Source organism: Macaca fascicularis, chromosome 20 (genome assembly GCF_037993035.2).
Source record: "Macaca fascicularis isolate 582-1 chromosome 20, T2T-MFA8v1.1".
NCBI classification, from domain to species: domain Eukaryota; kingdom Metazoa; phylum Chordata; class Mammalia; order Primates; family Cercopithecidae; genus Macaca; species Macaca fascicularis.
In genome coordinates, this window is record NC_088394.1 from 9,589,161 (window position 1) to 9,604,569 (window position 15,409).

Here is a 15,409-nt window from a genome sequence, read left to right on the forward strand (position 1 = left end):
GCCTGGCTAATTTTTGTATTTTTAGTAGAGACGGGGTTTCACCATCTTGGCCAGGCTGGTCTTGAACTCCTGACCTCAAGCGATCCGCCCACCTTGGCCTCCCAGAGTTTTATTATTCCTCAAATCAGTGTCTCCAAGAATTTGGGGATCAGAGGTTTTAAGGATAACTTGGTGGGTAGGGGCTCAGGAAGTGGAGATTGCTGATTGGTCGGCTTGGAGATGAAATCATAGGGGGTGGAAGTGAGTTTTTCTTGCTATCTTCTGTTCTTGATGGGATCAAAGAGCTGGTTGAGCCAGATTACCTGTCAGTGTGGCGTCAACTACTGCATCAGAACACAGGGTCTGCAAAATATCTCAGGCACAATCTTAGGTTTTATGACAGTGATGTTATTTGTGGGGAGCAATTTGGGGAGGATCAGACTCTTGTAGCTAATTGGTTTGTTCTACAAAGGCAGACTGGTCCCCAGGCAAGAAGGGGGTTTATTTCAGAGAAAGGGCTGTTACCGTCTTTGTTGCAAAGTTGAACTATAAACTGAACTCCTCCCAAGGTTAGTTCGGTCTGCATCCAGGAATGAACAAGGACAGCTTGGAGGTTAGAAGCAAGGTGGAGTCATTCAGGTCACCATCAGGTCACCATTTTCTCAGCTAAAATTTTTGCAGAGACAGTTTCAGTTCCTCCTGTTGGGTTTTATAATACCTTATTCCTAAGGTGTGGGGCATGCAGATGGGAAAAGAGTGACAACCGCTGTAGCTTCTTTCTGCTGACAGGGAGCATAGTCAGGGTAGGTGTTGACCCAAAGGTCAGAGGAGTGAAACCACTTTGCAGCTGTCTGCTTATACTCAGAGGTTCCTGGTTAGGGTTTGAAGGCCTGCATGACAAAGCCATTAGTATTCTCATCTATAGTTTCAACAAATGAGTCCTAGGATAAAGAGTGAAAGTCCTGGCTTCAGAAGCTTTTGTAGAATTGACTCTAAGCTCTGAGTGACTCAGGTAAATAGCTCCAAGAACCAATCAGACATGGGGTTATTAGCAGAGAGAGATTTGGGTCAGAGGTTGTTAGACAGACAGATTGGGGTAGACAGGAGGAAATGTAAATACACTCTTCCTTATCTTTTTAGTCAGTTTTCCTAGTCCTGAGACCAGATCAGTTCAGTTAAACAGCTGTTTCCTGTATCAAGAGATGGCACTGCAGATGGGCTAGGCTTCTTTAGTTATAGAGGAGGAAGGCAGTGGCAATTTGACATGTTTTTGTCATCTGTATTACAAAGAATAAGCTTCCGCTTGCAGGGCCTCAGGAAAAAGGTAGTAACAATTTAATTGAGTCCAAGTCAGAAAAGCGGAAGAAAAAATTGAAAGCATTAGTTTGGGAATTGTAGAATTCAGGATTTAGTCCAAATTGCAGAAAATAACCAAAACTCAAGAACAAAGGACAAGACTAGAATCTAACAGCAAGTGTACCATAGTTTTTTGAAACACTTTTTTCTCTCTCCCATCCTTATTTTTATTAAAGACAAATCATAGTAGGACAAGTTTACTTGTAAAATATGTCATGGTCTTATTATGCTTGGCCTGATTATTTGTATAAAGTACAGCAAGAATAATTATTTGCCATATAGGCTGTTTTTAAAATTGGCTTTGCTGAAACTTTGTTCCATAAGAAATCTCAGGTTAGATTTTTTAAAGGCTCGAGCCCAGCCATGGATTTATCTAGTATACCTGCAAAGGTAAACCGGTATGAGTTGGGTGAAATTTTTTCCTCTCATGATCCTAAGATAATTTGGGGCTCCTGGGCCTGTCAGAAAGTGACATTCTTTATTTACCACAGTTCGGGAACCCTGCACAGGGACCCTGTAGACAAGGTATGAGGCCAGCTTTTCCAAGGGACTTCTATTGGCTCTGTTAGTCAACTTTGTTCCTTAAAGCAGTCTGTTTATATTTGAAAATACGTCATTCCAGTTAAAGCCTTGGTAAAGTAACCAGCATCTCTAATTGTATCCTATTACAAAAGAAAACAAATTGTTACTGCCCTTGTGCAAATAATTATACTGCCATAAGTTGATAATACTCACAAATAGTTTCCAAATTCTGGAGAAATCAGAGAGAAAACAATACGCTCTAAATTTTGCTCACAGAAGTATACTTTAATTCAATTGCTAAAAGTTGTAAACAGCTCAAAAGAAAAATCGTTTTCTTGACTCTGAAAAACAAAAGGATTAACAATGTTTAACACATCAGCTCTCCATGAGGATCCTAGAGGTTTTTTTTCCTCCATTCCGGTGGCACAATTTCTAAAGTTATCACAGACCTGCATTCAAGAGTACCCATTAGAGTACCATATCTGATTATAAACTGCCTTTTGAAAAGGATAAAACCAAGACAACAATTGTCTGTGGGTAACAAAAGTCTCAGGACAGCCATAGTTAAAGATGCAGTCAACAAGGAAATCTGGTCATCTCTGTGACACACAGTTTAACGTAACAATTATAATTATTACTGATAACATATACTGAGACATATCAGAATTATAGGAATCTTACACAATTTTGTAACACATACTAATAACATATTTATATGACTATAAACCCAAAGAAAGTTAAACACTTTTTTATATTTGACAGTGCTTCTCCTACATAATTTTAATATACGGAATAAGCCAAATATGTCTCTTTTGGACTTTAGGGAACTTGTTTTTTAACTTAGAATTTGATCTTGGAAAGTTTGTTAAATATCAAAGGTTTAAAACACTAGATATCACAAAGTAGAATCCCAGGTCACCATAAGTAATTCATTTAGCCAAAATGATAACTCAAACATTTTGTAAAGGGAAAAACCTTTACTCTAATAGAGAGAAGACTCAGCTTTCTAAACAACAAAACCCAATGAAGATAGCATGAGGCCAACTGAATCTGTCTCTCTTTTTTTTTTTAATAGTTTACTCCAAAGCCAAACAAAAATCTTTCATTGTCTCTGTGTCTCTCTCAATATTACATAAAAATATTCTTCAACAGAGAAAACCAAATTTTATCTTGCATTACTGCATGTTTAATGCTAAAGCTAGTTTTGTTGTTGTTGTTGTTTTGAGATGGAGTTTCACTCTTGTCACCCAGGCTGGAGTGCAGTGGCATGATCTTGCTTCACTGCACCCTCCTCCTCCCAAGTTCAAGCGATTCTCCTGCCTCCCAAGTAGCTGAGATTACAGGCACCCACCACCATTCCCAGCTAATGTTTGTATTTTTAGTAGGGATGGGGTTTCACCACGTTGGCCAGGCTGGTCTTGAACTCCTGACCCCACATGATCCACCCACCTCAGCCTCCCAAAATGCTGGGATTACAGGTGTGAGCCACCACTCCCAGCCGAAGTTAGTTTTTAATAAAATTTTACAAACAAATCTATTCAATTTTAGTTTGACTATAGGGTAACATTTTCATAAACCTTTTATATAACCATTTATAATTGTTTGTTAAAAGAACAAATCAGTGTTCAAAAATAAAACCCTATTTTTATTTATTTATATATTTTTTGAGATGGGAGTCTTTGCTCCATTGCTCAGGCTGGAGTGCAGTGGCACATTCTCAGCTCACTGCAACTTCTGCCTCCCAAGTTCAAGCAATTCTTTTGCCTCAACCTCCCAAGTAGCTGGGACTACAGGCGTGTGCCACCATGTCTGGCTAATTCTTGTATTTTTAGTAGAGACAGGATTTCACCATATTGACCAGGCTGGTTTTGAACTCCCGACCTCCTGAACTGCCTGCCTCAGCCTCCCAAAGTTCTAGGATTACAGGCATGAGCCACCACGCCTGGCATAAAACCCTATTATTTTGATATATGGGCCCAGATTCTGGCCCTGCATCAGTATGCTTTTAATATTTAATTTATGGAAAAATTAAATAATACCCTTTCAATTTCAGCCAGCTTGTTCACACACAGAGTTCTTCACAAAGTTAATTTTTCACAAACCTACAATTTGGTTAAACTTTCAGTTTTATTTTGTCTTTCAACCAAAAATAATCCTTAAACTCTCTAAATTAGACAAGATTCTTTTTTAAAAAACCATATTCCCATGTCTTTAAGCAATTTTAATTACATACCAGGTGCAGAGCCTAGAATACAGGACAGAACTGCAGATAAAGTCTGGTTCTTTCTGGCATAGCTAGGAGTCATGGCTAACTCCATATGTCCCCAGGCCTTATCTAGAATCTAATGGCCCTAAAGTAGGTAAATTGAACAATTACAAACGTCATAGAAGCCATTTATGACCTTAAAGCATCCAGCAAAAACCGTATCTGATCTGCCTAATTCAGACCAAATGTCTGAGTTTTGAAGACAATTTTATTTTATTTCATCAATAATCTTTAAAACTATCTTTATTTACCAAAGATTACTAACGTCACATGAACTAAAATGCATTAGAGTTGCTATTTCTTTGACAAAATGTTTAAGTGCTTGTTTTTTAAGCCAATTAATTACAGCTCCTAAACATCACACACACGACATTATAAATATACAGACTGAAGAAGATGCGTTAGTAGTTAAGATTTTTCATTTGCCAGTTTTTTAGGGTTTTTTTTCCCCCATTTTACAAATCTTGTCACAACTCACAGAGACCATCTATGACATGCTTGGACTTTCTGGCTTGTCCTATACGCCCCTCTTTCCTGAATAATCAGTCATTCAATTTTAGGACAAGAATTTACCATACAACTCATATAAATTCCTTTTATATGAGAATTCCTTTCTCATATAAATTTCTTTTTTTATAATCATCCTTACCAAAAATACATCTTAATATCCCTAACTTTTTTCACATATCTCTGTCCCCTACTAAAGTAATTCAAAGGATGATCTCTGAACCAGATGGAAGAGTGGATGGAAGAGCCTGAGGCAGCTCTGTCTAACTTCCAAGCTTCTGCTGACAAGTCCTTCAGGGTTCAGTGAATGTGACCAACCAGACAAACTAGGAGAGCCTGATGGACTTCCTTCAGCAATTCCTTTAGACATCTCCTCCACATATACAAACACATACAGCAAAATAAACATGCAAAACACCTTCCAGACAGAGATTCCATACCAAATCACAAACCAAGAGTATTCCTCCAAACAAGTCCCCTATTATCTGTACAATTAGGGCAGATACCCCATGCTGGGGCTACAAACAGATACCATATAATAGAACTAGAGATGCCCCACGATGGGGCTATAGGCAGACACCCCACTATGGGGCTATAGTTACAGGAAGTCTCCCCAGGACTGTTCCTCTATCGCAGTTAAATTCATACACCATGGGTTGGCAGCACCCTACCAGTAGAGATGGCACCAGTGTCAGCCCGCAGTCCAAGAGAACTAGGTGGCCGCCTGGGCTGGCCTCTGGATCCATCACCAGTGAGGGGGGTTGGGGAGGCTACTGAATCGCTGGCAGATAGCCACAAGAGAGATCACAGATGAGTCCCCAAATTTGTAACCCCCCCCAACAGGTTCTTCTTGCCTGCAGCCTGGACAACCAATTTATCCAGACAGGAGAATTGCAATAGAGAAAGAGTAATTCACAGAGAGCCAGCTGTGCAGGAGACTGGAGTTTTGTTATTAGTCAAATCAGTCTCTCCAAGAATTTGGGGATTGGAGTTTTTAAGGATAACTTGGTGGGCAGGGGCTCTGGAGGTATGGATGGCTGATTGGTCAGCATGGAGATGAAATCATAGCAGGTGGAAGTGAGTTTTTCTTGCTGTCTTCTGTCCCTGAGTGGGTTCAAAGAACTGGTTGAATCAGATTACCTGTCTGAGTGGGTCAACTGCTACATTGGAAGGCAGGGTCTGCAAAATATCTCAGGCACTGATCTTAGATTTTACAAGTGATGTTATTCCCAGGAGCAATGTGGGGAGGTTCAGACTCTTGCAGCCAGAGGCTCCATGGCTCCTAAACCATAATTTCCAGTCTTGTAGCTAATTTGTTTATCCTACAAAGACAGACTGGTCCCCAGGCAAGAAGGGGTTTATTTCAGGGAAAGAGCTGTTATCTTTGTTTCAAACTTGAACTATAGGCCAGGCATGGTGGCTCACACCTGTAATCCCAGCACTTTGGGAAGCTGAGGCAAGCGGATCACTTGAGGCCAGGAGTTTGAGACCAGCCTGGCCAATGTGGTGAAACCCCACCTCTACTAAAAATACAAAAATTAGCCAGGTGTGGTGGCATACACCTGTAATCCCAACTACTTGGGAGGCTGAGGCAGGAGAATCACTTGAACCTGGGAGGCAGAGATTCCAGTGAGCCGAGATTGCACTACTGCACTCCAACCTTGGTGACAGAGTGAGACTCCATCTCCAAAAACAAAAAACAAAAAAAAACCAAAGTTGAACTATAAACTAAATTCCTCCCAAGGTTAGTTCAGCCTGTGCCCAGGAATGAACGAGGACAGCTTGGAGGTTAGAAGCAAGATGGAGTCAGGCCAGATCTCTTTCACTGTCACCGTTTTCTGTTATAATTTTTGCAAATGTGTCTTCAATCCCTGTATCCATAATACCTAGAAATTTGATAAATACTTGTTTTTTTTTTTTTTTTTTTTTTTTTTTTTTTTTTTTGCGACGGAGTCTCGCTCTGTCACCCAGGCTGGAGTGCAGTGGCCGGATCTCAGCTCACTGCAAGCTCCGCCTCCCGGGTTTACGCCATTCTCCTGCCTCAGCCTCCCGAGTAGCTGGGACTACAGGCACCCGCCACCTCGCCCGGCTAGTTTTTTGTATTTTTTTAAGTAGAGACGGGGTTTCACGGTGTTAGCCAGGATGGTCTCGATCTCCTGACCTCGTGATCCGCCCGTCTCAGCCTCCCAAAGTGCTGGGATTACAGGCTTGAGCCACCGCGCCCGGCCACTGATAAATACTTGTTAAACAGCCAAAATGAATGTCCACGGCAAGAATCGACTATTAGGCATGGTGGTGCACACCTGTAGTCCCAGCTACTCAGGAGGCTGAGGTGGGAGGATCACTTGAGCCCAGGAGGTGGAGGCTGCAGCAAGACATGATTGCACCACTGCACTCCAGCCTGGGCAAGAGTGGGACCCTGTCTCAAAAATAAGTAAGAGTCCTGACTGCGAGCTACACAGAGTCCATCTGTGCTATAGGAGGCATCCACACAGCACACACCCACTGCTACCAGCTAAGCAGTCATGCAGGCTGTGATAGATGACACTGTTCCTCTCTCTGGATGATTGGGGTTCACTACTACACTGCACAGGTCAGCAACAGCATGTACAGAAATGGGCTGAGGCGGGAGACTCGTCAGTCCCCTGGCATCTGAACGTGGCCCACACTATGCCTTCTGTTTCATCCTCAGACTTTGGAGCTGTTAGGGATTTAAATATTAATGTGCTGATTTCACTGAGCCCTGGCCTTTCTTTGGTGCCTGACAGGTACACTGTAACGAGAAATTAGATCGTTCATTCATCCCTCCCCCCTTCCCTCCCCTCTCCAGGGAACAGGGTTTTTGTTCTCGGAGCTTGGGGGGGGGGTGGCAGAGTTCCCCAGCTAGAATCAAGTAACCTTTAGTGCATATGCAAATCCAGCATTTGAAATTTCCGGTTCTCTGTAGCCTTATTATTCTAGAGGGCAGCCAGCTTTCCTTTTGTTTCATTTGGGGTCCGCTTTGCCTGCTTTGCACCTACTCTGGTGTGCAAGCTCGACACAGCCCCAAGAAGGCTGCGCCCCAGGAAGGAGCCCACCATGCTCTGAGAGTCATAAAGAAGGAAGCAGACCCTTGGCAGGAGAGAAAGGAAGGCCTGAGGCGGGTTGTGTTTGTGATGCAGATGCTCCTGCCAGCCGTGCAGCTCTCTGAAAGGGGGTGGAGCTGAGAAGCGACCCAGCGAGGCTCCTACAACCAGGGTCGGGAAGATTTCGCCTTCCTGGATGGGTATTGGTTCTCCAGACCTAACTTTATTAAGTGCCAGCGAGTTACATGCACACAGATCACCCAGATTCCACAGACACCTCCCCACCAGCCCCTAGCAGGACCATGGGAGGAGACTCATGCCGTTAGGCCTCTGTCCCCTGCGTGTGACATCTGCAGGGAAGGACACTCCTAGCAACTGTCAGGGGACTAGCATAAACCCTTTTTGCTTCAGGGGTCTCTTCCCAGGTAATGGCCTCGGTCCTCTTTGCACCCTGGCCGGCTGTAGGAGCCTCCTAACTGCTCCCCTCTGTTGTGTCCTCACCCCCCACCCATTCTCCAGAAAGACCACGGCCTGAGCTTGCAGCCTTCTGGTGGCTTCCTGTGAAATCCCAGGTCCTTACTACAATCTGTGCTCTGTGGCCTGGCCCGGTCCTTGCCCATCCTTCCTCTTCAGTCGCTTCTCTGATGGCCACATGGCCTGTCCCCTCACTTCCCTCAGATGCCAGGGTTCTCTCACCCTCCAGTCCTGGCAGCCCTTCCCTCCCTTCGCTCAACAAGGCACCCAAGAGCTGTCTGCTCATGGCTGGTCTCCCCGACCAGACCACGGGCTCCCAAGGCAGCTGTGATGTCGTTTTGGTTTGCGCCGTATCCCTAGCAGCTAAAGCAATGCCTGGCAAGTAGTAGGTGTTCTAGAAAGGTGTATTGTGTTAATATGTGAATATTGACTCCCCCTCCTCAGTCACTGAGGCGGGGAGGATGTTTGGCTCTTCTGAGGCATGTGAGAGTTGGTTGTGCCTTTGGTTTTTGTTTTTTGAGTCTCGCTCTGTTGCCCAGGCTGAAGTATAGTGGTCCATTCTTGGCTCACTGCAACCTCCGCCTCCCATGTTTAAGTGATTCTCCTGCCTCAGCCTCCCAAGTAGCTGGGATTACAGGCGTGCGCCACCATGCCCACCTAGATTGTGCCTTTGTTAGGTTCTCTGTGACTTTTGTCCACCAGGCCATTCCTGAAAGAAATCTTTTTTTTAAATTATAAGAATTACTAGAACTAGCTCGGCACTGTGGTGCGCAGTCTTTGTCTCAGCTAATTGAGAGGCTGAGGCTGGAGGTTCACTCGAGCCCAGCCTGGGCAACATAGCAAGATCCTGTGTCCAAAGGAAAAAAAAAGGCAAAATCAGAATTAGCAGAACTGGTTTCACATGTGTAGGTAGCAGATGGTGGCCATGAAATTCAGGTCTGTCTGAAGGCTGCCAGGCCTGGTACAAAACTGCGTAAGGCCAGCGCAAGGCCCGGGCAGGCTCCCGAGTGGCTGGACTGGAAGAGATGCCAAGTTCATGGGCTCCTGACTCCACCCAGCACTCCCTGGGCCCAGCGACATTCCTTCCTGAAGCCTGAAACTTCACCTCCACCTCAGGAAGCCATCTGCCTGGGGATAGGTTCTTGCAAAAACGAAAACACTCATTTCCAGAGGCAATTAGTTCTTTAAAAGTATGTCGGATTTTTGGTACAAAATCATGGTTTCCATGTTGGCTTCATGCTCGGTGCTTTATGAGAAAAATCCGTTTTCTCTGCGGTTGTGTTCATTGTATTGTAAACCAATCATAGATTATTTTAAGGTTTTGAGTTACAGTGTTTATCCAGTTTTATGAGGGAAATAAAGGAATTCCACGATGAGAAAAACGGGGGATTTCCTGCAGGGCTCGGGGTTGCGGGAGCGGTAGGTAACCTGATTCATTAACCTGAGCCCAGCGGGATTGGTGGGGGTGATGGGGACACAGATTAGGGCACTCGACTCAGGCACAGGACCCCGGCAGAACATGCCCAGGTGCTCCTAGACATGGGCCCTTACAGACTTTCTGAGGCCTCGGTTTCCTCATCTTACCAAGGTGTGACCCCAACCATCATCTCCTGAGCTTTTGGCCACAGAGCTCTGGGCAGGCTTCCACCAGGACCCCATTTTGGAGATGGGGAGTTGCCGCAGCCACACTGCTGCTCAGTGGTAGAACCAGCATCTGACCCAGGCCACCTGGGGCCTCCAGAGGCCCTGCTCTTAGCGAGCAGCTCAGACCCCAGTTATGTGGGGCCATTTATTTATTTTTAAGATAGTCTGCCAGGCTCTATCTAAGATAGAGCACTCTCAGAGTGCAGTGGCGCGATCTCGGCTCACTGCAACCTCCACCTCCTGAGTTCAAGCAATTCTCCTGCCTCAGCCTCCCGAGCAGCTGGGATTACAGACGTGCACCACCACGCCCAGCTAATTTTTGTATTTTAAGTAGAAATGGAGTTTTGCCATGTTGGCCAGGCTGGTCTCGAACTCCTGACCTCAGGTGATCCACCCGTCTCAGCCTCCCAAGTGCTGGGATTACAGGTATGAGCCACCACACCTGGCCCACGTGGGGCCGTTTAAATTAAAATCAAATCAACTGAGTTCCTCCATTGCACTGGCCACGTTTCAAGTGTGCAGTGACACATGGCCAGTGGCTGCCATCACCACTGATGTCGCCACGTCCTTCATCACAGGAAGATCCCTGGCAGCCCTGCTCCCCACCCTCTGCCCTCCTGATGCTCCCTTGTGACTTGTTAGAAAAGTGTGGGCACAGCTATAAAAAAAAAAAAAAAAACTGATGGCTGTGAGAATACTGTCACTCGCTGATGCCTTCTGTATAGAAAAATAAGCCTTAGACAGATCTTCACAAGAACGTCGTGATACTTCTCCTAGGCATAATTACGTGTTCCAAGCCAAATTGCAGTTCAAGAGAAGGTTATAAATCTCTTCTCAATAACAATTGTACTCATGTTCCTCTCCTGGAAACTAAGAGGAAGGTAGCTGAAGAAATTCTCCCTGCCCAGTTAAATCTTGTTTTTCGGGTGCTTTTGGGTTCCAGGGTCACATCAGCAATGGCCCCGGACAAACGAGGTGGAGCCTTCATCTGTACTTTGTGTCTTTCCAGGGTGGCAATGACCATGAGATCTTCACAGACCCCAGGACCGTGGGCTACTCCGTGACAGCGCCTGAGGACACACGCAGGATCTGTGAAGAGCTCTTCTCCTAACGCGGGAGCAGGAGGGTAGGGTCCTGGCTGACAAGCCAGCATGGGGCATTTGGTGGCCAGAGCCGAGGGTCCTCCCACACGTGCTCACCCACCCGCAGCCCAGCCAGGCTCTGCATCCTTTGCCAGGCACATGCAGTCTGGACCTCCACCCCTGGCATGCCTTGCCTCCATCTCCAGTGCCAGAAGCTTCCAGAAGGAAGGAGAAAACTATTGTCAAGAATGGTTCAGAGGAATACCTCCCACAAAAGGTCTTCCCCACCCACCCTCAGCCCCCTAATCTAATACCCTGATACGTGCAATCATGTGGTTTTGGTGGAAATTTCCCCATAATTCTAGGATGATACAGAAAGAAAAAATGTGCCTGGGCCCTCCCTCTTGGTGGGTCTGTGGAATCGTAAGCGGGTTTTTTAATGGACCCCTGCATCAGCACCAACAGTGGGGGTTTGGTAATGAGAAACAATGACAGGCCATCTGCAGTGACCCACCCCAGGACGAAATTTACAAACACCTGGAACGAAGCTCCCGCCTGCATGTCACCTTGATGGGGACTGTGAGCAGGGCAGTGTTATGCCCAGTGACTAGACGCACTCTGCGTTTTCCCGTGTGAGGCTGAGGCCTGCTGGACAGATGGCTGGCCGAGTGGGAGCAGACCCTAGGGAGTTTGCACCTTAGCTGGGCCGGAGAGTTGATGCTGGCAAAACAGTCACCCAGGTCCAGAGAAACCAATGTGGGATGTCAGACTTCATCAAAACGACCTTCTGGTTGGCCCTGGCTGGCTTCCCAGAGGCGTTCGCCTCTAGTTTCTCAGGGATCGAGCAAGAGCCTGGCCAGGGAACAGGAAGAGGAGCCGCTCTCCTATCTGCGCCCACCCAGGCCCTCACCCAGACTTTACAACTGAGGGGGCCGAGTGCAGCTGCAGCCAGGTCCGCGTCCCTCATTCTTTCCACCTTCTGCACGTTCTTTGTGAAACTGGAAGGATCCCAGGCTTCAGCCAGTACACGGTGGAAGAGAACTTTCCTAGGAAAACGGTTCATGTGTCACTTTTCAGGATGTGAAAACGCTGGGACCCATAGACCCTCCATTGCTTGGTGCTGGGGCTGTGTGGCCTCACTGGGCACTGAATCTGGGGCCGGGGGGCCCCGACTGCCCTGCACTCCTGCCTCCCAGCCCACAGCCAGGCGCTTTCATCACAGCTCAACCTGGTTCCCTCCAAACCTCCCAGCCACTCGGGCTTGCAGCTCTCTTGAGCCTCGGATCCGGTGGGGTGAAAGCAGCCAGCTCCTCATCTCGGTGACTTGCAGGACACGGCCATCCAGTGGCATCTTTCCTTGTTGAATGTTGCAAATGATACGGTAATGACCTTCTAAAACGGTTAGTACATTAAAGTGATTTTGTTTCCTATTTCTCATTCTGATTCCTTTTTCCTCCTGTTTGCAGATTCTGGAAGGGAACCCCAGCCCTTCTAGGTCTGAGAGCCACTCTTTCATTGCTCCAGATTTCTGTCCCGTTGGGGCCCCTCCCTCTGTGGAGTTGCATGTTCCTGTTCCTGACACACAGACTCCTCCCCCGCTGCTTTTCTGCCCACTGGGTATTCCTTACAAGCCTGCCATTCCTTACAAGTTTCCTTAACATAGTGCGACAAAGCGAGACAACTGAGTCTCACTCAAACTTGTTTTAACCGGAAATGGAGGGTCGCTGCTGTGTCCCCCGACACAGGGCTGCTGCCCTCAGGTGGGTACCCTGAGTCCGCCAAGCTGAGCCCTAATGCGCAGAGGCCTGGGCCGCTCCTGCCCCAGTTCCCACAGTGGCTGCTTCAGACCCTCCCCAGGCCCCTGGAGCCCCTCCTGCACTGCCTGGTGCCTCCCTCTGCAGTCAGAATTGACACTCCCCTCCAAACTCAAAAGGACTTGGAACTTCCCCTTTCCTTCCACCTTGTCATCGCATTGCAGCCCAGGCCAGCTTCCAGGGGTTACTCCAAGGGTGTCCGCTTGTCAGGCACTGTGGTGGGATGTAAAGTGTTAACAACTAAATGATGCCTACGCAGCGCGTCCTGGTGCCTTCCACGTGTCCCCAGAGCAGCAGGTTCTGCACGTGGCAGGTAAGAGCACGGCTGCCAAGGCTCCAAGCCTAGTTTTGCTGGTACAAGCTGCTGTGTGACTTACTTACGGTGAGTTCATCTTCGCCTCAGTTAGTTCATGTGTCAAATGGTATAGTCCTTACCGTGTATGGAATTTAAAGCACTTTGAACAGTGAGTGTGAGCCATTACTAACTCAAATAATACCCCTGCCCCCTGCAACCCAGAACCCTGTAAGGCAGGGACAGTCCCCTCTCTCTGCCTTAGGGGGTTAGCAGGATAAAGACACCATCACAAGAAATTTAAACACAGTAGGTAAGTTTTAAGCCAGAGCAAAGCACAGAGGTTGCACCTAGGCCAGCCTAGCACTATTGAAAGTCACCATCCCCAGCACTGCAGAAGCTGACCCTGAACTCAAGGTCAGGGCTTAAGCCTCAGGGAAAAGGCCCGCGTTGAACCTGAGCAGCCAGTGAGTGCAGGGCAGGCCTCTGGCTCCCTGGAGGGAGAGGCTAGCTGGGAAGTTGAGCTTGAACCTGATCCCAAGGGAAGGGCGTGGGGCCCGCTCATGATCTGTCCGGGAAGGGCCCTCCAGCTACTGGAAGGGGAGTGCCCATAGGGGCCAGAAGAAGAACCAGTTGGGCAGTTGGGCAGATGTTGCTGTAATCTGGACACATTCAGGCATACGTGGCTTTGAATCACTTCCTCTCCTCTCCCGCCTATCCCAAGTGTTCTGGCTGTGGGCCCCAGCTGGCCACCTCAGCCCAGGCAGGCTCCTCCAACCTGAACGACAGGTAACCTCCACACTGCCCGCCGCAGCACACTGCCCGCCGCGGCACGCTGCCCGCCACTCCACGCTGCCCGCCACTCCACACTGCCCGCCACTCCACGATGCCCGCCACGGCACACTGCCCGCCACTCCACGCTCCCAGCCACTCCACGCTGCCCGCCACTCCACGCTGCCCGCCACTCCACACTCCCAGCCACTCCACGCTGCCCGCCACTCCACGCTCCCAGCCACTCCACGCTGCCCGCCACTCCACGCTCCCAGCCACTCCACGCTGCCCGCCACTCCACGCTCCCAGCCACTCCACGCTGCCCGCCACTCCACGCTGCCCGCCATGGCACACTGCCCGCCACTCCACGCTCCCAGCCACTCCACGCTCCCAGCCACGGGACGCTGCCCGCCACTCCACGCTGCCCGCTACGGCACACTGCCCGCCACGGCACGCTGCCCGCCACTCCACGCTGCCGGCCACGGCACGCTGCCCGCCACTCCACGCTGCCCGCCACTCCACGCTGCCGGCCACGGCACACTGCCCGCCACTCCACGCTGCCAGCCACTCCACGCTGCCGGCCACGGCACGCTGCCCGCCACTCCACGCTTCCCGCCACTCCACGCTGCCCGCCACTCCACGCTGCCGGCCACGGCACGCTCCCAGCCACTCCACGCTGCCCGCCACGGCCCACTGCCCGCCACTCCACACTCCCAGCCACTCCACGCTGCCCGCCACTCCACGCTGCCCGCCACGGCACACTGCCCGCCACTCCACACTCCCAGCCACTCCACGCTGCCCGCCACTCCACGCTCCCAGCCACTCCACGCTGCCCGCCGCGGCACATTGCCCGCCAGGCACACTCCCAGCCACTCCACACTCCCAGCCACTCCACGCTGCCCGCCACTCCACACTGCCCGCCACTCCACGCTGCCGGCCACTCCACGCTGCCCGCCACTCCACGCTGCCCGCCACGGCACCCCAGAAGTCAAGACCTAGAACTCATTCCACCTCCCTCACCGGAGGCTGCTTTCCCAAATGTCTTCAGTTTTGGTTTTCATTGTTGTTGCTATTGTTTTTGAGACGGAGTCACTGTTGTTGCCCAGGCTGGAATGCAATGGCGCGGTCTCCGCTCACTGCAACCTCCGCCTCCCCACTTCAAACCATTCTGCCTCAGCTTCCCGAGTAGCTGAGATTACAGGTGCCCGCCACCACACCCAGCTAATTTTTGTCTTTTTAGTAGAGACCAGGTTTCACCATGTTGGCCAGGCTGGTCTCAAACTCCTGACCTCAGGTGATCCACCTACCTTGGCCTCTCAAAGTGCTGGGATTACAGACATGAGCCACCACGCCCGGCCTTTTTTTTTTGAGACAGAGTCTCGCTGTTATCCAGGCTGGAGTACAGTGGCACAATCTCAGCTTGCTGCAACTTCTGTCTCCAGGTTCAAGCGATTCTCCTGCCTCAGCCTCCCAAGTAGCAGGGATTACAGGTGTGCGCCACCACACCCAGCTAATCTTTGTATTTTTAGTAGAGATGGGGTTTCACTATGTTGCCTAGGCTGGTCTTGAACTCCTGAACCTCAAGTGATCTGCTCACCTTGGCCTCCCAAAGTGCTGAGATTAGAGGCGTGAGCCAC

The 15,409-nt window shown here is 49.0% G+C and overlaps 1 protein-coding gene across 5 annotated transcripts in view; it reads left to right on the forward strand.

Moving 5' to 3' along the window:
* PMM2 (phosphomannomutase 2) overlaps positions 1–12,325 on the forward strand; it is a 45,012-nt gene extending 32,687 nt beyond the window's left edge. For all 5 annotated transcript variants that reach the window (XM_015442179.3, XM_045381768.2, XM_015442175.3 and 2 more), the window contains one exon: positions 10,823–12,325. In XM_015442179.3, the coding sequence (XP_015297665.1) occupies positions 10,823–10,924 (102 nt within the window). In that variant the 3' untranslated portion in view covers positions 10,925–12,325. The remainder of the gene's footprint in view (positions 1–10,822) is intronic.
* Positions 12,326–15,409: the final 3,084 nt, after the last annotated feature.